Here is a 24,451-nt window from a genome sequence, read left to right on the forward strand (position 1 = left end):
ACCTATCCATGGGTTGTGTCTGGTATTGCAGCTCACCTCTATTGAGGAATGGGGCTAAGATGATACACCACACACAACCTGTGGACCCATTTTTAAGTAGACTCCCTTGGCAATACCTGAGGACCAAACATTTCTGCGGCTAAAGGGAGTGGTATGTTAACATCACATTATGGAATTGTTACTCCAGCATTTGACAGTAATACACGAGGCTTTGCTTTTACGTTTCATTTAGTATATCATCTAAGTGGTTTACTTTACCCAGTGGTCATTCTCCTGTTTCTTGATAGATAGACGTGCATGGTGTTAGACTGATGTGTAAATGTTCTATAGCCCCCAGCGGGTGCCCCCAGTATCACTCCGCTTATAGAAAGGCAGAAGTTACCATGAGCTCACATTGCACCTGTGCCCGGCCTGAGTAGCAGCAAAGCCACGCAGAGTTATAGCGTCGCCACAGAGTCGGCACCACTAATGTCACCGCAGGCCATCGGCCCCTACAAGGCTACTAAGAACTGGGAGCAGCTGCAAAATAAATGTCTAGGGACCGGACCCTGATCTCAGGTCTCGGAGGCATAATAGTTTGTACTGTTTTGTGAATTTGTGTGACCGCTAATATAACTGCTATTTCAGCCCCCATAGGGTTGTGTCACTCATCTTTCCCAAATTCCGAAATGTAAAATCTATCTGGTCAGCGAGTTATAAATCCTCTGCCCATAACTAGACAGATTTGCTATGCAAGATCCTGGGAAAGCTGGGTGACAATCCAGAGGGGGCTGTGAAGGCCTCTACATGGAGTTGTCAGACAATTTTGCTGGGGATTTTTGTTATTTTTTTCAGTGCCAGGGAATGTTAACACCTCAATAGTTGTGTAAAACCTACAGATGACATTCGCTGTTATTCCAACATTGTAGTGTGTGGAGCCAGTCAGATAACCATCACGCTTCATGGCATTCTCCGCTGCCATGTGAAATCTGCCTGATAATAGAACAGTTCTGACTGTAATGTATATTCTAGATATACACTGCGGCCATGCCGCTTTATACTGCACAGAATCACTGTATATACTGCTGCTTGGCCAACAAAGGTATCCTTGCTGTGTGCAAAGTGAATTATTCCGAAAATATTTCTTCTCCAATCCATCAAAATACTCCAAGTATACCATACATTCATGTGGAGCAGAAATACATATTTTTGTATGCGATGACCAGTATCCTATGCCTTCTACAAACAATGCCCCAAAACCACAGGACACATCTCCATAATTATATATGTTCATATTTATATGGTATTACCATTGTGCCCATATGAATAGTGCCACACAGTCGCCTTAGGAATAGTGCCATGCATTCCCCACGGGTGTAGTGTCAACCATACCGAGCCCCAAGGAATCGTGTCAACCATACAGTGCCCCTAGGAGTCGTGCCGTCCATACTATGGCCAAAGAAATAGTGCCAGCCATACGTTTGCCCTAGTCATGGTGCCAACCATACGCCATGCCTAGAAATGGTAGCAGCCAACCAGTGCACCAAGGATGAGTGCGTACCAAACCGTGCTCCTAGGAATAGTGCCAGCCATGTAATGACCCAGTTACTTGACTGTCTTTGCTTCCAACCTGGCGTAGGCGAGAGTTTTGAGGTCGCCGCATAGCGCCGGCCTGCATCAGAGAAGTGGCATGTGATGGGAATTCAAGGGCCATGTAGCCACGCCAAGGGAACCAGGGTGGGGTTTACCCAACAACCGATTCTACATTGCGGCTTTTATTTTTTTATTTCCTTCCCTTTTTTTCGGGAGACTCCCGGATAACTCAGGAGAGTTGGCAATTGTGACTCGTATAAACATACTGTATACAGACAGATCGACACTTACGTAACTGTCCATTTACAGACTCATAATCTGTGTATCATTTCGTTTTTATTTTTAGCTAACACAACACTAATAATGACCCACAATGTTTCTAAAGTTTTTGTTTTTTTTACCTCCTCACAGGTCTTGAATCTGGTCCAGTCCTATGTAACGCTGCGGGTGCCACTGTATATGTCCTACGTGTTTCACTCACCGGTGGGTGTTGGCGGGTGGCAGCACTTTGATCTACACTCTGAGCTCCGTTTAACATTTGTGTATGATACTGCCATCTTGTGGAAGGATGGTATTGGGAGCCCTCCGGAAGCTGAACTACAAGGTAGAAATGTCAATGACTTCATCGTACTCCGATTTTGTTCTTTCCTGCCTGGCATTACAATCTTTAAAAAATATTCACTTCAAAAGAGTAAACTAAACTGTGATCACTGGTACCACCTGCAGTTTTCCTGCTTTTAGAAAGGGACATGGCAAATCGTGCTGATGGGAATGAATTGCCCTTGGGGTATATTCACATTTGCCTGAAGGTAGATGCAGCATTACAATTACAGAAACAAATTCCATTAAATGTTAGGGTTTTTTTGTTTTTTTAAATAAAGTTTAAACACTGTATATAATGCTTCATTTTCTCAACATTTCAAGATCTCTGCTTGCTGTTAGTGAATTGAAACATCATTTAGACCCAGAGAGATAAAAACCTATACAAACATCTGTGAATTGTTGAGAAAGATCCCAGAAAGCAGGATCGAAACGTTGCCTGTGAGGTGAATAAACGTATCCCCTTTTTTCACTCACTACATTGGTGTGCTGCCTCAACTTCTTTTGTTTGCTGTTCATCAGGGGGCTCGCAGCCTGAGCCTAGGAGGAGTCGCACCCACAACTGGAGCTGTGCTGCCTTCCATTATATGTGTATATATATATATATGTGTGTATATATATATATATATATATATATATATATATATTTGTACTCTTTCTGGGCAATCCTATGTGAGCTAAGGCTTCGTTCACATCTGCGCTGGGGTCCCGTTCAGATGTTCCGTCAGAGCTTTCCGTCGAGGGTACATCTGCAGCCTTTGTAAAATATAAAGATCTTAATAAAATCTGTAAAAAGGTAATAAAATTAGCAAAAATACAAAAGTAAAGGCAGGTGGCCAAGGATAGTAAAACAAATCACAAAAAATTCTTCAAGTATATAAATGCTAAAAAGCCAAGGTCTGAACATGTAGGACCCCTAGATAATGGTAATGGGGAGTTGATCACAGGGGATCAAGAGAAGGCAGAGTTACTAAATGGGTTCTTTAGCTCTGTATATACAACTGAAGAAAGAGCAGCTGATGTAGCCGGTGCCAGTGTTGTTAATATATCAGTTGATATACTGAATTGGATGAATGTAGATATGGTCCAAGCTAAATTAAATAAAATAAATGTGCACAAGGCCCCGGGACCAGATGGGTTACACCCTAGAATTCTTAAAGAGCTTAGTTCAGTTATTTCTGTCCCCCTTTTCATAATATTCAGAGAATCTCTAGTGACTGGTATAGTGCCAAGGGACTGGCGCAGCGCAAATGTGGTGCCGATTTTCAAAAAGGGCTCTAGGTCTTCCCCAGGTAATTATAGACCAGTAAGCCTAACATCCATCGTGGGGAAAATGTTTGAGGGACTATATACAGGATTATGTAACAATTAATAGCATTATAAGGGACAGCCAGCACGGTTTTACTAAGGACAGAAGTTGTCAAATTAACCTGATCTGTTTTTATGAAGAGGTGAGCAGAAGTCTAGACAGAGGGGCCGCTGTGGATTTAGTGTTTTTGGACTTTGCAAAGGCATTTGACACTGTCCCTCATAGACGACTAATGGGTAAATTAAGGACTATAGGTTTAGAAAATATAGTTTGTAATTGGATTGAGAATTGGCTCAAGGACCGTATCCAGAGAGTTGTGGTCAATGATTCCTACTCTGAATGGTCCCCGGTAATAAGTGGTGTACCCCAGGGTTCAGTGCTGGGACCACTATTATTCAACTTATTTATTAATGATATAGAGGATGGGATTAATAGCACTATTTCTATTTTTGCAGATGACACCAAGCTATATAGTAATGTTCAGTCTATGGAAGATGTTCATGAATTGCAGGCAGATTTAAACAAACTAAGTGTTTGGGCGTCCACTTGGCAGATGAAGTTTAATGTAGATAAATGTAAAGTTATGCATCTGGGTACCAACAACCTGCATGCATCATATGTCCTAGGGGGCGCTACACTGGCGGATTCACTTGTTGAGAAGGATCTGGGTGTACTTGTAAATCATAAACTCAATAACAGCATGCAATGTCAATCAGCTGCTTCAAAGGCCAGCAGGATATTGTCGTGTATTAAAAGAGGCATGGACTCGCGGGACAGGGATGTAATATTGCCACTTTACAAAGCATTAGTGAGGCCTCATCTAGAATATGCAGTTCAGTTCTGGGCTCCAGTTCATAGAAAGGATGCCCTGGAGTTGAAAAAAATACAAAGAAGAGCAACGAAGCTAATAAGGGGCATGGAGAATCTAAGTAATGAGGAAAGATTGAAAGAATTAAACCTATTTAGCCTTGAAAAAAGACGACTAAGGGGGGACATGATTAACTTATATAAATATATTAATGGCACATACAAAAAATATAGTGAAATCCTGTTCCTTGTAAAACCCCTCAAAAAACAAGGGGGCACTCCCTCCGTCTGAAGAAAAAAAGGTTCAACCTGCAGAGGCGACAAGCCTTCTTTACCGTGAGAACTGTGAATCTATGGAATAGCCTACCGCAGGAGCTGGTCACAGCAGGGACAGTAGATGGCTTTAAAAAAGGGTTAGATAATTTCCTAGAACAAAAAAGTATTAACTCCTATGTGTAGAAATTTTTCCTTACCTTTTCCCGTCCCTTGGTTGAACTTGATGGACATGTGTCTTTTTTCAGCCGTACTAACTATGTAACTATGTAACAGGACCCTGATTTCAATGGTGATGGATCCGGTGCCAATGGTTTCCATTTGTCTCCATTGTGAAAGGGTACGACTACGGTATTCATCCCATCAAATCTACGGAACCCTTGCACAACTAATACAAATGGAAACCATTGGCACCGGATCTGTCACCATTGAAATCATATGGTTTCCGTTTGTGTCAGTCAGGGTCCCGTTGCGACAGAAAGCTCAGACGGAACCTCGGAACGGGACCCTAGCGCAGATGTGAACAAAGCCGTCTGTACCAAATTGATATAAATGTTTATTATGGGAAAACCTCCTTCACTCTGCTGTTATGATGCAGTTTTAAATCTGAAAACACAAGCAGAAAAAATGGGACATAGATGACATCAAAACCACAAGAAAGGCCATACTTACTAGGTAGGTGGGTGGGTGGCTAACAGTAGCGGCGTTACAAATAGGCTGTTATTCGGCAAGATATGCTATGCCTGACGACCGGTACATTGTCCCTCCACGTATTACACATAGTACTGACACCCCATGTACTATTCACAGCACTGACCCCTATTCATCACATTTATTTATTATTTATTCTTATTACATTATTACACAGTTCTGACACTTTCATACATACACATTTCTTTTTTACCATACATTTCACACCCTAGCACTACACTAACACTAAGGCTGGATTCACACGAGCGTGGCGTTTTTGCGGACGCAAAATCGTGCCGGTTTGCGCGCGCAAAAACCACTAGACGGCTCCGTGTGTCATCAGTGTATGATGCGCGGCTGCGTGATTTTCGCGCAGCCGCCATCATAGAGATGAGGCTAGTCGCCGTCAGTAAATAGTCACTGTCCTGGGTGCTGAAAGAGTTAACTGATCGTCAGTTAACTCTTTCAGCCCCCTCGACAGTGAATTCCGATCACAATATCGAGCAACCTATTAAAAAAAAAAAAAGACGTTCGTACTTACCGAGAACTTCCCTCCCGGCCGTTGCCTTGGTGACGCGTCCTTGGTGACGCGTAACTCTCTTGACATCCGGCCCCACCTCCCTGGATGACGCGGCAGTCTATGTGACCGCTGCAGCCTGTGCTTGGCCTGTGATTGGCTGGAGCTGTCACTTGGCCTGAATTGTCATCCCGGGAGGTCAGACTGGAGGAAGAAGCCGGGAGTTATCGGTAAGTCCGAATTTCTTTTTTTTTTTTACACGTTCATGTATATTGGGATCGGAAGTCACTGTCCAGGGTGCTGAAACAGTTTAACTCTTTCAGCACCCTGGACAGTGACTATCTCCTGACGTCGCGTACCGGAAATTTTTTTGCCGGGTTCGGTCAAAACGAGTTCGGCCGAACCCGGTGAAGTTCGGTTCGGTTGTCCGGGTTCGCTCATCTCAAAGACACTCCGTTTGGATGTTTGTAAACAGAAAAGCACCACGTGCTTTTCTCTTTACATTCAGAGTTTGACAGCTCTTGCGCGAATCACGCAGTTCGCACGGAAGTGCTTCCGTGCGGCATGCGTGGTTTTCACGCACCCATTGACTTCAATGGGTGCGTGATGCACGAAAAACGCAGAAAGAACGGACATGTCGTGACTTTTTTTCAGCGGACTCACGCTGAGTAAAAATCACGCACATGTCTGCACGGCCCCATAGACTAATATAGGTCCGTGTAACGCGCGTGCAAATCACGCGCGTTGCACGGACGTGATTCCCGTTCGTCTGAATAAAGCCTAACACTCATTTATTCCACACTTGTGAGCACTTAGTTCGCCACTCCCCTCAAGACTAGTGGGAGTGGCTATCACTATTTAATGCCCACTCCTTCTGCAGCATTTGTTGACCTGTCTGCGTCCTGCTGGGAACGGTTTTCACCCACCCACTCACCCACCTAGTAAGTATGGCCTTTCTTGTAGTTTTAAATCTGAACCTAGTAGTGGCCTCTGCCAGGGAAATGTGAGGCTGACTGAGTCCACAACTGATTCAAAAAGCTGATTTTACAGGGGTTTCTGTGGCCGGACCTGTGGCTCCCCTATGAAAAGGGTTGTCTGTGGTGAAACAGCCCCTTTAAGGGTGTGAAAGAGATAATATGCATTGACTGTTAATTATTTAATATCAATATAACATCTAATTAATAAGAAAGCTACCGTGTATATTGAAGAATTTTGTCATCTAGAGATTTTATTTACAACAGTGACATCTGTTGGCTAAAAAAGGGTACTATTACTACTAAACAACACTAAGGATATGGGCACACACAAACTCAAAAACGTCTGAAAATACGGAGCTGTTTTTAAGGGAAAACAGCTCCTGATTTTCAGACGTCTTTTAAGCAACTCGCGATTTTCGCTGCGTTTTTTACGGCTGTTTTTGGAGCTATTTTTCTATAGAGTCTATGGAAAAACGGCTGAAGAAGTGACATGCACTTCTTTTTTGCGGCCATTCTTTTACGCGGCCGTCTTTCAAAATGGCCGCGTAAAAAAACGGCCCATCAGAACGGAATGCCATTTTCCCATTGCAGTCAATGGGCAGATGTTTGGAGGCGTTCTGCTTCCAAATTTTCAGCCGTTTTTCGTGCGTTTACGGCCCTAAAAACGGACGAAAATAAGCCGTGTGAACTTACCCTAATCATAAACTGGAATTCCAGTACAAGTAAATTTTTGAATATTTCATAGTAGATCATCACATTTGTGGTGTCTGTGATTACAAGAAGAAGGGGGCTCTATTGAACCCCTTTGGCACTCCTCAGAGATTTAATAATCCATCAACAGTGCCAAAGGGGTTTGAGAGTTCTTTAGCGCCTTTCATTGTGGAAATCTGGGGTGGTCCTAGATCAGAGTTCACCAATCCGATCTTCTGACATATCAGATCATTATGACTGCATTTTATCTGACTATAAAGATCAGTGACTGAAAATTAATAATAAAGATTCATATATATATGTATTAGCAGCAGTTATCATATGCTTTTTTACTCTTTAGGATCCCTTTATCCGACCAGCATGCGTATTAATGAAGAAGGTCGTTTGGTTGTGAATTTTAAAACAGAAGCTCGATTCTATGGACTATTTGTGATGTCTCATCCTGGTAAGAATAGAATTGAATACACAGGATAGATAACAGTGAGTTAATGAATGAAAATGTAAAGCGTCTCCATTCAGAGCCTTTCATTTTATGTCATCAACAATATGCCCTAACAAAGAGGTGATAGCCTGTGCATCTGCATCCAGTGGGAAGGTAGAGGTAGATTATATTCTCTGGTGTCCAGTAGGAAGGTAGAGGTAGATTATATTCTCTGGTGTCCAGTGGGAAGGTAGAGGTAGATTATATTCTCTGGTGTCCAGTGGGAAGGTAGAGGTAGATTATATTCTCTTGTGTCTTGTGGAAAGGTAGAGGTAGATTATATTCTCTGGTGTCCAGTGGGAAGGTAGAGGTGGATTATATTCTCTGGTGTCTGGTGGAAAAGTAGAGGTGGATTATATTCTCTGGTGTCTGGTGGAAAAGTAGAGGTGGATTATATTCTCTGGTGTCCAGTGGGAAGGTAGAGGTAGATTATATTCTCTGGTGTCCAGTGGGAAGTTAGAGGTAGATTATATTCTCTGGTGTCCATTGGGAAGGTAGACGTAGATTATATTCTCTGGTGTCTTGTGGAAAGGTAGAGGTAGATTATATTCTCTGGTGTCCAGTGGGAAGGTAGAGGTAGATTATATTCTCTGGTGTCCAGTGGGAAGGTAGAGGTAGATTATATTCTCTGGTGTCCAGTGGGAAGGTAGAGGTAGAGTATATTCTCTGGTGTCCAGTGGGAAGGTAGAGGTAGATTATATTCTCTGGTGTCCAGTGGGAAGGTAGAGGTAGATTATATTCTCTGGTGTCCAGTGGGAAGGTAGAGGTAGATTATATTCTCTGGTGTCCAGTGGGAAGGTAGAGATAGATTACATTCTCTGGTGTCCAGTGGGAAGGTAGAGGTAGATTATATTCTCTGGTGTCCAGTGGGAAGGTAGAGGTAGATTATATTCTCTGGTGTCCAGTGGGAAGGTAGAGGTAGATTATATTCTCTGGTGTCCAGTGGGAAGGTCGAGGTAGATTATAGTCTCTGGTGTCTTGTGGAAAGGTAGAGGTAGATTATATTCTCTGGTTTCAAATGGGAAGGTAGAGGTAGATTATATTATTTTACATTCAGTGGGGAGAGAAAGGTTTATTATAATAACAGCTGTAATCTGATAGGACAGAATGGGATTGGACAAAATGTATAATTAGTTTAAGGCACCTGATGGGTATTTTCTACATAGTGCTGCCACACTAGGGTGTAATCTGATGAGGGCATAGTCAATCAATACCCAGTTTGTAGCTATGAAATATATTCATCTGCATTTGGATTGTTTGCTAACAGCCTAACTCCTTTTTAATCCAGCAACATCATTGACCTCCATGATCATGTCAGCCGATCATCCAGAGTTGACCTTTACCCTGAATATTGTGCGGAATGAACCCAGTTATAACCAGCCCATCCAGCAGTGGAGTTTTGTCTCTGACTTTGCTGTAAGTGGCTGCAGTTTCTCTGTATACAATTGTAGATGTTTTACTATCAGGACATTGGTTGTCACCTAATCAGATTATTCATTTCTTAACAGGTTCGGGACTACTCTGGCACTTACACGGTTAAACTCATCCCATGTACCACTGCTCCGTACCAGGAATACACTATACCCACGGTGTGCAACCCTCGGGAGCCCATCAATTTTGATGTTGATATCCGATTCCAACAGGTAACATGTAGTGAATATAAAGTATCTCCATCATTTGATACCTTGGGTGTACACTATCATGAGTGGTCATTTCCTGTCATTTACAGGTCAGTGATCCAGTCTCTACAGAGTTTAGTTTAAATACACAAATGCTTCTTATATCGAAGAAATCGCTATGGCTGTCCGATGGATCAATGGGATTTGGACAAGAGAGTGACATGGCGTTCTCGGAAGGTAAAGAGGTTATTAAAGGGATTGTACAGGATAAGAAAAACATGGATGCTTTCATACTAAAACAGCGCCACACAATGTTTGTGTAAGGTACTGCCATCCAGCTCCATTGAAGTAAATGCGGCTGAGCTGCAATAACTCACACAACCTGTGGACATGTGTGGCGCTGTTTCTGAAAGATAGCAGCCATGTTTTTATAATCCTGTACAACCTATTTTATTGTTGTATAATGTTGATGGTCTACTGAAGATTATATTGCTAGAATTAACCGTTGCTGTACAGATTTAATACAGCGGAGTTTGTCACATTGTGATGTTGCATTGAGTTGTGAGTTTACATAGGACTGCAGGTAAATAAATATACAGACGGAGGAGACGATAGTTGGAATTGAGACTTCCTGCAGCCTCTAGCTCAGTACAGGCAAATAGCTCAGAAACTGAACATATCTGCTATTAGGACTTTACTATCAAAAGCAGTTTCCAGATTTAGAGTCGCACTCCTGCACAAACAGGTGGGAGAAACCTTTTATCCCGTGAATCCCGGCATTGTGATCCTCAGGGTGTCCATTTATATATAGAGTCCTAACAAAGGCCACCAGGGCTGTCCTGTAATAACCTGCAGAGCCCTTCACAGGGTAATACTCCAGCAGTGGGACGCAGAAAAAATAGGACTGCTCTTTTGAGGAGCGTATTCAGACCCCTTATATTCATTTCAGATCCCAGACCATATCCCTATAATAATATCAGATCCCAGACCATATCCCTATAATAATATCAGATCCCAGACCATATCCCTATAATAATATCAGATCCCAGACCATATCCCTATAATAATATCAGATCCCAGACCATATCCCTATAATAATATCAGATCCCAGACCAGATCCCTATAATAATATCAGACCCCAGACCATATCCCTATAATAATATCAGATCCCAGACCAGATCCCTATAATAATATCAGACCCCAGACCTAAATATATTTAGACATCCTAAATATATTCAAACCTTAAACCAGACCCCGTAAACCTTATTCAGACACCAGACCCCGTAAAGATATTCAGATCCCAGACCAGACTATAAACTTGCTCTTGTTTAACTTCAGGTACAACTGTCCTGGGTCCTGACGATCGTGTTGTGTGCGGCGCCGCTGCTGCATACATACCTTAAAGAGGCTCTGTCACCAGATTTTGCAACCCCTATCTGCTATTGCAGCAGATAGGCGCTGCAATGTAGATTACAGTAACGTTTTTATTTTTAAAAAACGAGCATTTTTGGCCAAGTTGTGACCATTTTCGTATTTATGCAAATGAGGCTTGCAAAAGTACAACTGGGCGTGTTTAAAAGTAAAAGTACAACTGGGCGTGTATTATGTGCGTACATCGGGGCGTGTTTACTACTTTTACTAGCTGGGCGCTCTGATGAGAAGTATCATCCACTTCTCTTCACAACGCCCAGCTTCTGGCAGTGCAGATCTGTGACGTCACTCACAGGTCCTGCATCGTGTCGGCACCAGAGGCTACAGTTGATTCTGCATCAGCATTTGTAGGTAAGTAGCTACATCGACTTACCTGCAATCGCCGATGCTGCTGCAGAATCATCTGTAGCCTCTGGTGCCGATGTGTCCTCGCTCGTCCGACACGATGCAGGACCTGGGGCAGGAAGTGAGTGACGTCACAGCGTGATCTCTCGAGAACACGGCTGTGTCTGCACTGCCAGAAGCTGGGCGTTGTGAAGAGAAGTGGATGATACTTCTCGTCAGAGCGCCCAGCTAGTAAAAGTAGTAAACACGCCCCGATGTACGCACATAATACACGCCCAGTTGTACTTTTACTTTTCAACACGCCCAGTTGTACTTTTGCAAGCCTCATTTGCATAAATACGAAAATGGTCATAACTTGGCCAAAAATGCTCGTTTTTTAAAAATAATAACGTTACTGTAATCTACATTGCAGCGCCGATCTGCTGTAATAGCAGATAGGGGTTGCAAAATCTGGTGACAGAGCCTCTTTAATAAATCTCCCCCTGAATGTTAAAGGGCAACTGACCTTTTAAAAGACTTTTGACATGTCGTAATTCTGAGTCTGTACACTGCTCACTCGGCTTTCTGAGAAAAACTGATCAGAAAGTAAGCAGCCCAGTGTTCTTCCGAGTGCTTCTGCCACTTTGTTTTAGCGATCAGTGAGGGGCTCAGTATTCGGACCTCCACCGATCGAAACTTATGACGTCAAAAGTTTTTTGAAAGTTTAGTTACCCTTTAGAACCAAAGTGTTCCTTTAACAAGGGTGGATGAGCTCAATATGTATCGATACTTTTACTGTCCACAAGGATGTGATTTCTTGTGTTTCCTGCAGGTGACGTCATCTATGGTCGAGTGATGGTTGATCCAGTCCAGAACCTGGGAAATTCTTTTTACTGCAGCATTGAAAAAGTTTTCCTCTGCACTGGAGCAGATGGCTATGTCCCAAAATATAATCCATCCGATAATGAATATGGCTGCCTCGCGGACTCTACATCTCTCCTTTACAGATTTAAAATATTGGTGAGTTTAATTTACCATTGTTTGATTTTATTTGTTGAAGTGCTTTCTTCCAAAAACAGCACCACACCTGTCCATGAGTTGTATCTAATATTGCAGCCGAGCTCCATTGCAGAGAATGAGGCTGAGCTGCAATACCCCACACAACCTGTCGACCGGTGTTGTGCTCTTTTTAGAAGAAAGCAGTTATGTTTTTCTAATCCTGGACAACCCTTTTAAGGTGGAGCAAGGCTTGTCATGACATAGCCTTAAAGGCTTTTTTTAATAAAAAGATCAGTCAGTATGATTAGTGCGACTTCCTAAATAGTTTTTATTAAAAATTTGTTTTAGTTTTTGAGATACAGCTGCTCTGTATTCTCTATACAGAGCAGCTGTATCTACCGCTAAATCCTGCTCCCGTCAAGTCTGCGGGACTGACGTGTTCAGTGACAGCGGGTCCATCATGTCTCAGACACATAGGTCGTACCTTGGATGTGATCGATTCCAGGTGGATCCTGCGATCATCGCGAACGATAGACCTGCTCTGTATAGGGAATACAGAAAAGCTGTATATCAAAAAGCAAAACAAATTTTGATTAAAAACTATTAAGAATGTTGCACTATTCACACTGACTGACCTTTTTATTTAAAAAAATGTTTTTACTTCAAAGGTGTACATAGCCTTTAAGTCTCGATAACAGACAGGATAGACTACATGTAGTTTGCTCTAGGCAAATAGGCCTTAAAAGATCTTACCGTCTATGTGCAGCTGTATGCAATGACTCCAGCTCATCTGTGCTGCCTAGTGAGAGTCTGAGGTAGTCTGAAACACACCCCCTCTCTTATCAGTGCCTCAGGCTGCGGCCCTGTCTCTCCACTATTCTTTACACCGGTCTTTGCAGCCCTGCTTGTCCATTGTCTCTGCTACCGCAAGCACACCAGAATTTAGGTGAATAGTGAGATAAATGCTATTACCACAAAATTATTATTACATTGAAAGCAACTAAATTACAAGTGATAAAAAGATTATCTGGTGACAGACCATTATAAATTTGAGGTAAAGGAGCCTCAGTGAAGGAGGATCCTAGACATCTACTTTACCTTTATATGAGGGGAGATATCTCTGATAACAATATCTATGACATTCACCTGTAGTTATGTTTGTTTTATTTTTACACTTGTCAGAGATGTAACTCAAATATCCTGGATCCTAATTCCAAATCTACAACAGGACCCCCATCTCCAACACTATACTCGCAACCTCTGTACCTCCTATCGTTCTGCCTTGACACTATTTAAACCCTGACATTTGTAATTCATTGAATGATATTCTCATTCTGGTCATTTCATTTCACCATGCCTGTCCCAATACATCTTATGTTGTTTTGTGTTCATGCAGGATAAAGCACAGCCAGAAACTCAGGCTGGTAAATTTGGCAGCATTTTGTTCAATGCCAGGCTGGCCGCCGATGATCCGGAGGCATTACCCCTAGTCAGACAGCCTGGCTCAGATGGATTTAAAGTCGACTCCACTCCTTTGTTCCAGGTGAGTTCTCCGACGATAATCATTGAGTGAATCCTCTGTCATCTCAAATGTTGTTTCCTGTAATTTTCTGGAGGAAGGTCTTGACCGGAGTAATCCTCCATTAGCTTCTCTCCAAAATGTTACAGAAACTGTACATCTCTTATGTATATAATGAATAATGTAATAATTTATTATGATGACCTACTAAAAATGTACAAATTGATTCCCGCCCCCCACAAACACACATATCCCATTAACTTCCATAAAGCAGCTATTAAAGGTATTTTCAGGACTATAATATTAATTGCCTATTGTTAAAGAGGCTCTGTCACCACATTATAAGTGGCCTGTATTGTACATGATGTGATCGTCCTGGCTGGAGGTAATGTATATTCATTATCGGGACACTGCAGTAATGTTAGTGTTTGTGTATGTGGCTGCACATAACGATATAACTATGTCGCTAGTGCTGTGTAAATGAATGGGGAGAAGTGTATGACGCTGATTGGTCACTGATTGGTCAGCGTCATACACTTCTCTCCACAACGCCCACTTGGTCATATAGTAAAACGCGCCCAGTTGTCCATTGAGAAACTCATTAGCATAAAGCTAATATAGGTCATAACTCTGTCAAAAATGATTGTTTTTCTAAATAAAAAACACTGATGTAATCTACATTACAGCGCCGATCACATCATATACAATATAGGCCACTTATAATGTGCTGACAGAGCCTCTTTAAGCTATGCCGTCGATATGAGCTCAATGGGGGTCCTGATGAATCAGCTGTGGGAAGGTGCTGTGGCAGCTGGATTGCCACATCCCCTTTAATGTTTAGCAGGCACAGCGCCCTACATTTGGAAGTGGCTGTTCCTGGTACTGCAGCTCACTCCCATTCAAGTATCTACAAGGTGCAATACTAGGAAGAGCACCGTTCCTGATTAATAATGAAGGGGATGCAGTTGATGGGCAGAGGTGTTGGGAATTGGACCCCTAGGCTGGGTTCACACGACCTATTTTCAGACGTAAATGAGGCGTATTATGTCTCGGTTTACATCTGAAAATAGGGCTACAATATGTCGGCAAACATCTGCCCATTCATTTGAATGGGTTTGCCGACGTACTGTGCAGACGACCTGTCATTTACGCGTCGTCGTTTGACAGCTGTCAAATGACGACGCGTAAAATGACTGCCTCGGCAAAGAAGTGCAGGACACTTCTATACATTATATGCAGGACACTTCTTTGCAACGTAATTTGAGCCGTTCTTCATTGAAGTCAATGAAGAGCAGCTCAAGATTTACGAGTGTCAAAGACGCCTCACATAATGCGAGGAGGAGCTTTTACGTCTGAAACGACGCACCTGTTTTCTCCTGAAAACAGTCTGTCTTTTCAGACGTAAAAGCCACTTCTCGTGTGCACATACCCCTACCGATCTGATATTGACAGCCTATATTAAGGTGATAGTCCCGGAAATCCTCTTTCAAAGTCTTAGAAATGGTAAAGATGCAACAACCCTCAGATTGAAAATTGTACATTTTAATCCCATTTGTAGTTCAGGCGTACAAGACTTCATGAACAGCACACTTTAACAGGGTCTATACAAATATCAAGTGTTTGTGAGCAGTTTAAGAGTCCACTCTTTGCCTGTCATTGGCTGTGAACATGAGATTCAAAGTATGTTACAAAGTTGAAGAACTTTGTTTATAGTGATCAACCTCTTTTGCTGCGAGGGTTTTTTTTAGACAATTCTCACACATGTATACATATACTTTCTAAAAGCAGGCACCTGGCACATTGCTCTTTCTTCATACTGTGTTCGTTCTCCCTGCTCTCACTTGCAGCCCCCACTCCCCTACTCAGACACAGAACCAGGAAGTAACAGCTTTGACCCTGCTCCTGATTTCAAACGAGTGCTACTCCCCAAATATTGTACCGAATATTGATTTTATCCTGATTTAATTTGAAAGCTACGATTCTGGGTTTTAAAATTATACAAAAAGATCCAGTTGCGACAAACCTTCAAAGTCATGACATTACATACGTCATTGGTAGTGAGAAGGTTAAAGAAGTTGTCCAATTAAAATATTCAATTTTTTAATTTTTTTTTTTAGAAGAGTACCCCAATGATAAGCTGCTCACTGGGTAAGCAATCAGCTATAACCTTTGGGAAAATCAAGAATTCAGTTTTACCACGTGGCAAATGAAGCATTACAGACTTCTTATTAAAATCAAAAAGCTGTCCTATGTAATGTACAGAAGCAATGGATCCTTCACAGCGAGAGACACTCTTTCTGGCTGCTCCCTGCTCTGGCTAATGGATGAGGGTCCTGAATGGTTGCTCTCCCTTTATTCCCTAATAGAGCATCTTAAAAAGTAGATAACCCCTTTAAGGCCCTGTTCACACTGAGTTTTTTTTGCAGGCGGAGGCGGTTTTTACCCGCCTGCACGATGTTTGGCGTGTTTTTTGCGACGTTTTTTGGCTGCGGCCATTGAGTGCCGCGGGCAAAAAACGCTGTGAAAACCGCTTTCTCTGCCTCCCATTGATGTTAATGGGAAGTGAGAGATGGAAGCGCCCAAAGATGGGGCATGCCGTCTCTTCTTCCCGCGAGCGATTCTTATCGCTCGCGGGGAAAAAACGCCTCCGCCTCCCATTGAAATCAATGGGAGGCGATTTTGGGTGTTTTTTGGTGCTGTTTCCGACACGGTTTCCACATTGAAAACAACGCCAAAATACTCAGTGTGAACTAGCCCTAAGCGTTATTTAAAAATTAACAACCAGTTTAACCCTCTTGAGCTGCATTGTTTCTTCCTCATGATAACCCTCTGAGTTACATCAAACAAGACCAATGACTTCTTCTGGCATTTTAGGCCATAATAGTCCACGCGTTGTAATCCAAGATGCAATTGTATTTATGTGTATTGGACATGTGTGGATCGACATAGTAGTTTTCTAATTATATCTTTCATGAACAGTCTCCAAAACAATTCTCCTTACAGCAATTACAGAAACCAATTTCCAGTTTTCTTGTTCATTGTGGTGCTCAAGGACTTTAGCTTCTATAAAATACATTTATAGTTCGGAGCAATCATTATTCTAAGACTGTGTGTGTTTTGTAGGTTTCTACAGGACGAGAATGGTATATTCATTCAATCTACACTGTGAGGTCCAAAGAAAATACCAACCGAGGCATCGGAAAGAGAAGTTTAGAATATCAGTACCATTCTGTGTTGAGCGCTGGTACTTCCGGGATTTCTAAGAGCAATCGTAAGAAGAGAGATGTCAATGAAGCCCCAACAGTTGCTCAGGAAATTGGCGTTGAGAAGAACAGAGGAACCAATATCCAGCATATCATTTTAGAACCTAGCAACAAAAAGACAATTCCTGAGAAGGAAATCACCCTTGACGGGATAATCCCAAGAGAGCTGAATAATAAGGAAAGTGAGATTAACGTGGTCATCATTGTGGTCATCATCGCCGCCATATTGTTATTAGTGGTCTGTATCATAGCAATTATTTTATTCATGTTTAAGCGTAAGCAAAAGTCTAAAAAGAAGGAAGAAGGGAGAGAATCGGGAAGCAGCGAACCCATGATGCCTCCTCGCGGATATAGTACAGATAGCTCCGAGGTTTGACATGGCGGATCCATGAGCCCAGTCATGTACAAGTGCCTCAAAAATAGCAATCGTTCGAATTTTTGTAACTCTTTCCAGAAGACGCATGAATACACTGTGCTCTGTGTCCGTCTGCTCTTAAATACCTCATGTATGCTGAAAGTGTTGGAAGGGCTATGCGGGGCACCAGTTGGATCGAAACATCGAACCAATGTTTGTACAAATGGGATTCCTGACAACCTGAACTCATGCACTAAACATGAAGAGGCGCTAAAAAACAAACTCTAAATGAGGATTATCCTCTTGTATTTCTTGTATTTTATTTAAAAACGGAAATATGCAAAGGTGCTGATAGCTCATCTCTTCATTCACAGGGAGAGCTTTTTCTAATACTATCCCTTGGAGGTTCAATGATCGTACTCTACATGTCCGTTTTCTAATATTTTTACCGAGAGACTTTATAATCATCATTGTGAAGATTGATATAAAATATTGTTCTTTTCTCTTATATTTTGTGATATGGAAATGATATGGTCAAGTTACCGCAGAACGGTGAATCCCTTCCCAGTGTATTGATATATTCTTTGTTATTCCTTGTTAACCAAAGATTCCTCTGAGGTTAAAGGTGCTAGTGTAGGAAAATATGGGTTACCCAGTCCATGATGTTATATAAAAAAAACAGCATAGAGCATTCGATTATAAGTTTATGGAGGTCTGAAAACTGATGTACAGTATAGTGAGAAGTTGACTTTATTGCACTGAACGGCGTCATGCGGGTCATGTGAGGTTGTACTTGTCCAATGGCTAGTAAGAAACACATTATAGCAGTCCTTCTCCCATATGAACCAGCTGTTACAAAAAAAAAAAAGACTTTGGGTTTATAGAGGGTTCATAAATATATATCTACTAAATAAAAAAATAATAATAATTGCCCTTTAAGGAAAAGAACAGTGTGGGAGATTTATTAAAACTGGTGCCAAAGAAAAGTGGAGCAGTTGCCCCTGTCAACCATTTAGATTCCTCCCTTCATTTTTTTAAAGGACCTCTGAAAAATGAGAGCTGAAATCTAATTGGTTGCCATGGGTAACTGCTCTACTTCTCCTCTACACCAGTTTTGATAAATCTTCCCCAATGTTTATCGAGTTGTAGCCAAAATGCCATTCCCTTTATACAACATTTCAAATGTACATAGAAAGATGAATACTGTTGCATATACCTTCCCACTTTCACAATTCTGCTGGTTGCCATTGGAAACAGACAGCAAGTTATTTTCACTGTCAGACATGTGACCAGTGTAACTGTCATCTGAGCCCTCAATGCACTAATCTCTGGTAACGGGAATCCAACAGAATCTAGAATTTAGCTTTAGACATAAATTGAGGAAAAACATCATGTAATTCAAAATCACTAATGGAAGATTAAGGCCCTGTTCACAGTTTTTTGGCACTAATTTTGACGCGGCAACCGCGTTTGAATCAGAGCCAAAAACCGACCAAAATTGCCACCTATTGATTTCAATGGGAGGCAGAGACGTTTTTTTCCCCTGGCAGCTTTAAGCCGCTCGCGGGGGGAAAAAAGCGGCATGTCCTTTCTTGCCACGGTTTCCACCTCTGATCTCTGATTGAAATCAATGAGAGGCAGAAAAAACCTGCGCCGGTTGTTTCCGAGTGTTTTTTCCAGTGGTCCTTGCATTAACTTCAATAGCTGCGGGTGAAAAACCTGGCAAAAAAGTGCAGGCAGGTCAAAATCTGCCTCAAAATTCCTGAAGGAATTCTGAGGCAGATTTTTTCTGCCTGCAAAAAAACCTCAATGTGAACAAGGCCTAAAGCAGAGTATTTACAAAGTGACTCTGCTTTCCATGTAGATTTAAATGATCAAAAGTAGATGTTAAAGCCTCATGTGTTCACACAATGACTAGCCTACATAGATCAATATAGATCAAAAGCAATGGGGAAGAGGACTCCCTCTACTGGATCTCTTCTATAACTACTTTTTGAAATCTTCTAACAAAACCAACTTTGGATTCTTCGCCCTCATATCCTGTGGGTTGGATTATTTGTAAAATGTAGTAACACAGATAGGACAGATTTAGATAGGACAAAAGTTGTGTAGCTGAATCAGGACAAAACAGAAGAGGAGTCAAGATGGCGAGATCGAGCCTCTTGTTGGGGACCTCTGGCTGGTCAAGATAGTAGGAAGGTCCTGTTACAGCTTTGGGGCCCAGGAGCTTCCAGTCACCCCTCTGCCTACCAAGACACATGCCATAAAAAGTAAACTAAATAGCAGAGGTGTACAGGAGTTTAACCTGCATTATCTTAATTCAAATTAGGACAATTAATGTAATTTTTTGTAATATGTTGAAAATATTTATCAGATAAAGAAAAAAAGGTACTGTAGCCCATAGCAACCAATGTGAAATAACGATGCCTAAAGAATTGACATGTGATAGTTGACATTGATCTTGTAGACTTCCATTGTTTGCACCAATTATTAAGATAACTTAAAAGGGGTTGTATGAAATTTGAAAAAAACCCATTGCTACTTTCTTACAGAAACAGCGCCACTCTTGTGCATAGGTTGTGTCTGGCATTGCACCATTCCCTTGAATAGGGCTGATCTGCAATACCAAACAAAGCCCACGGACAAGAGTGACGCTGTTTTGTGTTCTATCTAAACTTTTTTTTCTTAATCTCATGAAATCCCTTTAACATGTAGCTGTAATTTACAAAAAGAGGTTGCAAAACGGAAGCACAATGGAACCACAACTTTTAGTGATGTCATTGTCTTCTTGTGATTGGTTGAATTTTTATTACTAGCTTTTTCATGTACGGTAAACCATATTTAGACGTAGTAACCTTTGATAGGAAAGAATATGTTTCTGAAATGTCTAAATGACTGTTATGAAATGTAGATTATTTTTTTCAATTACGATTGATGCTGCTGCATGACAAAAATATCCCTGGTGTAAGCTCACACCAGGTCAGGTACTTGTTCTAGATGCTGTAGGAATCCTGTCGTCAGTCACATAAGACAAGGTTCTCTAGAACCAACAATAGGACTGATTTGTCACAAATAAATAAGTAGGAAATATGACTTTTTATTACAGAAAAATATGCCGGGAACAAGTAATTTATTATTGTGGCAATCATTGAGCCTCTTAAGGGTATGTTTATAATGAATAGCATGTTATTATATTTTACCATTGTGCACAGTATATATAAAGTTCATATTATGAGAATATTTTGATAATTGTGGAGATTTCATTACCCCCTTCGTTCTGGTACATGTTTTATTCATCACTTTTCTATACTTATAGATCTTAAAAAAAAAAAAACGTATCCTCTTTATTCATTCATTTTGCTTAGAATGTGTCTTTGTCAGATTGAGATGCTTAGATTCATCCTTAATTCCAGATTTTCCAGTTTGGCTTTCGACCTATTTATATATTAATCAAAACTACTTGTAGGTATATTATGTAGTTCATGTTCTAATTTTACTAACTTTAGATTTTTATTTGCCTTTTGGTTGTGTTGTACATAATTTATCTGCACCATATGTATACAAAAGAAACCTAGTACTATAAACACCATCACTATATAGTAACCCTAAAGTAGACCTGCCACCTACAGATAGACAAAGCCTTGTGGAGTTTTAGGCTAATGTTAATAAAATATAGACATGTGAATTTATTAGGTACTTGTGCCAATATTGAGGTCTGGTATTTCATTGACGTAGCATGGTGAAATGGAAGAATATATTCTACATTATGTTGTCCTTCCCAATAGATGTCAGCTCTCCATGGGATATAGTTGGTAGGTTTACATTAAAAAGTATGTTCACCTTTGCACATCACTTTACAGTTTATATATAGGATTAATCTGTAGAAAAAGATGAGTTGCTTTGTAAATACATTGTATATTATATTAATCCTGAGTTACTGCCTGTATTATATACCAGATCTGTACTCACAATTTTGCTAGTCCTCATTGAAACTGGTCTCGCAGTCAGACCGACCCCAAACAGGTTAACCGTGCTATTATAGTGGTGTGGGAGTTCGTTTTACCTACATCAGATACCTGTATAGTGTCTGGTGTAAAGAATATACTTCCCAGAATGTAAATCACCAGAACAAGCTCTTTGCAGATACTGAACAAATGGGATATTCTATAAGATTTCAGCTCTGAAGCCTGCAGAATTATGAATACAGCTCTGGAGTTTAACACAGGCAGTAACTCGGGATCAGCACAATTTATGTAATGCAATATATTTAGAAAGTAACTTAAAGGGATTTTCCGACAAACACATGTATCCCTTATCCACAGGATAGGGGATACATGTGTGATCACTGGGGTCCGGCTGCTGAGACCTCCAGCGATAAGGAGAATGGGGGACCAAAAGTCCACCAAAGTTCTCCATGAGAATAGAGTACTGCTGTGCATATTAGACCAACGCTCCATTCATTTTAACGGAGCTGCCAGAGACAGCGGTCCCTGAAGTCCCATAGAAATTGATGAAGTGCTGGCCGTGCATACGCACCAGTACTCCATTCTCATAGAGCACTTTGGGGACTTTCAGTCCCCTCTTCTCCCCATCACTGGGGGTCCTGTGGAAAGGGGATATATGAGTTTTGTGGGAAAACCCCTAACTAGATTAATTACATATGAACAGTAAAACGACGTTAAACGGATATGCTTATCCAAATTTGAATAAATCCCACCTTATGAGCTGTAAATGCTGTAAAGCACCATGTTTTAGCTCAATAGTTGAGCTTTATGAGTTATGTTATTTACGCTGGAAGGACACATCGCAGTATTAGGTAATAAATTAAGGTTTGGGTGTCCTAATTTAAATATTTACAGGAAGAAAAAATTGGTGGACCATATATGGCGCTGCTGGTAATAAAGGTAGAAGCGGTTCCAGTGTTTTGAAATACAAAAATAAATAATTTATTGTAAAAGACTACGCGTTTCAACGCTGAACCAATGTCTTCATCAGGCCAAGTGTCCCCGGATGGGACCTGGCTGCAGAGGTCTAATAATACATATTTCATTCTAAGTCTACAACAGAGTTGTGCCTGTGCTAGCACAACGCCAAGAGGTGAGATCAATTGACCTTCCTCTGTTTTATTCTATTACTTTTGGTGATCTGCACTATGTGGCGCCGTGCATTTTTTGCTTTGTTCTCAAGTTACTAATCTAAACATATCATGAAAGAAATTTTGGGAAATGATGTCCTGATTTAGATCTCCTCATACAGTTTATAATACCAACACAAAGCATGTTCTTTTATTGTCATTACCTTGGTTAAATCTCAACCAAAATACTGGGGATTGCCTTAAGTCTAGGAGTAAAAATAGATACAAGAGATCTGTGATCTTCCATGTAGTGGGTGTGAAAGCTTTTGTGTTTCTGATAAGAGAAGCCCAGACTTGGTCACATAGTCTGGATGTAATAAATCTCGGTGTCTATCACATGTCTATCTCATCTACACTCTTAACATTTTAGCCTAAAAAAATATGTAATTCCTGTTGTATAAAAATTGTCTTTCCTCCATCTTAGAAATATTTGATAAATCACATTGTAAGTAGATAAATAACACTCCACCCAGAACTGTAAAGATATGCTTCTAACACTCATACAGTATGGGAAATACATGGTTTATTGCTTTCTATAATTCCAGTTCTAGATCCTTGCTTTGACCTGCAGTAACAATAATTCCTTAAAGCGGTTGTATGAAGTTAGATAAACATCGCTGCTTTCCTCCAGAAACAGCGCCACACTTGTCCATGAGCTACGTCTGGTATTGCAGCTTAGCCCCTCAATGACTTTGAGCTGCAATACCAAACCAGACCATGGACAGGAGTGCTGCTGTTTCTGGAAGGTATCAGCAATGGTTTTCTAATTTCATACCACCTCTTTATAGGGAGCCATTTGCGGGGAAATCATATTCTGCCCTCCTTAACATTGACCACAGAACATCTCCGCAGCCCTTTCCTTTCTTCTTTGGCAGAGTACAGGCACAATAAATAACTTTATCCACATTTAATTGCATTGTCATCTTTGAAGTTATAACTACACACAAGGTATAACAACGATGAGGTTTAATGGGTTATTTGTGAATCATCCCATAAGAAATAGACCTTAGTGATCAGCTTCGAAGTCAACTCCAAATGGGGTGCATTGGGCCCATTATTGTGTTAGAGCCTGGGCCCATTGGAGGATCCTCGGATACTCTGGTGGGCCAGTCTGACAAAGCTTGTGTGTGAGGTCCTTTCCTGGTTTTACAGGATCTCCACAATAGACACGGTTATTTTAGACTATGCAGTTGACCTGATCGGCCCTATTCTTGCGCATCTCTATATAATGCATAGAAGATGCATCTTTAAGTAATTTTTTAGTCTTTAGAAATTCATGCATGACAAAACAAATAGAAATATTCTGAGTTTTTGTTGCCAGGGTGGTTGACTCAGGGAATCTTAGGGCTAGCAGTAGAAGTGACGCCATTTTGATGGCCCCTGCAAAAGTCGCCCCAGGAAAGGGGTAGAGCTTTGCTGAAAATGACCAAAGTTTGGTGTTTTTTGGTAAAGTTAAAGGAATGCTCCAGGTAACACTGATACAGTGTGTTATCTCTAGTGCAGGACCTAAGGGGTGGAGCCTGACTCAGGGATTATCTCCTTGGTGTTCTTTGAATCCCTGTGTCATGTACCATTCCGTCAGTGCCTGCACTAGGCCTAATACAGTGTAAGGTTTGCCAGTGAAAAAAATATAAATTTGTGAATAAACCAACATCTTCCAGATTCTACTTCAAGGTATTTTATTCACCCAGCATGTGGGAGATGCATGATTTTGCGTTATCCACATTTGTGATTGCAAGGACATTTCTTCGGGCCTGTTGTAACTTTGCAAACCACTGTGACTATTGACTACGTTGTGGTGTTAATGTTTTTTTTTAATTTGTCCATGGAAAAATTGTATGCATCCTTGTGTGGCTTTACTATATTAATG

The 24,451-nt window shown here is 41.1% G+C and overlaps 1 protein-coding gene across 1 annotated transcript in view; it reads left to right on the forward strand.

The window, feature by feature from the left end:
* FREM2 (FRAS1 related extracellular matrix 2) overlaps window positions 1-18,355 on the forward strand; it is a 347,973-nt gene extending 329,618 nt beyond the window's left edge. The window contains exons 21-28 of the mRNA XM_075851054.1: window positions 1,984-2,176; window positions 7,797-7,901; window positions 9,226-9,353; window positions 9,446-9,580; window positions 9,667-9,793; window positions 12,144-12,331; window positions 13,707-13,853; window positions 16,953-18,355. Coding sequence (XP_075707169.1) covers window positions 1,984-2,176; window positions 7,797-7,901; window positions 9,226-9,353; window positions 9,446-9,580; window positions 9,667-9,793; window positions 12,144-12,331; window positions 13,707-13,853; window positions 16,953-17,468 — 1,539 coding nt within the window. The 3' untranslated portion in view covers window positions 17,469-18,355. The remainder of the gene's footprint in view (window positions 1-1,983; window positions 2,177-7,796; window positions 7,902-9,225; window positions 9,354-9,445; window positions 9,581-9,666; window positions 9,794-12,143; window positions 12,332-13,706; window positions 13,854-16,952) is intronic.
* Window positions 18,356-24,451: the final 6,096 nt, after the last annotated feature.

The sequence above is a fragment of the Rhinoderma darwinii genome, chromosome 2, assembly GCF_050947455.1.
Source record: "Rhinoderma darwinii isolate aRhiDar2 chromosome 2, aRhiDar2.hap1, whole genome shotgun sequence".
Classification (NCBI taxonomy): domain Eukaryota; kingdom Metazoa; phylum Chordata; class Amphibia; order Anura; family Rhinodermatidae; genus Rhinoderma; species Rhinoderma darwinii.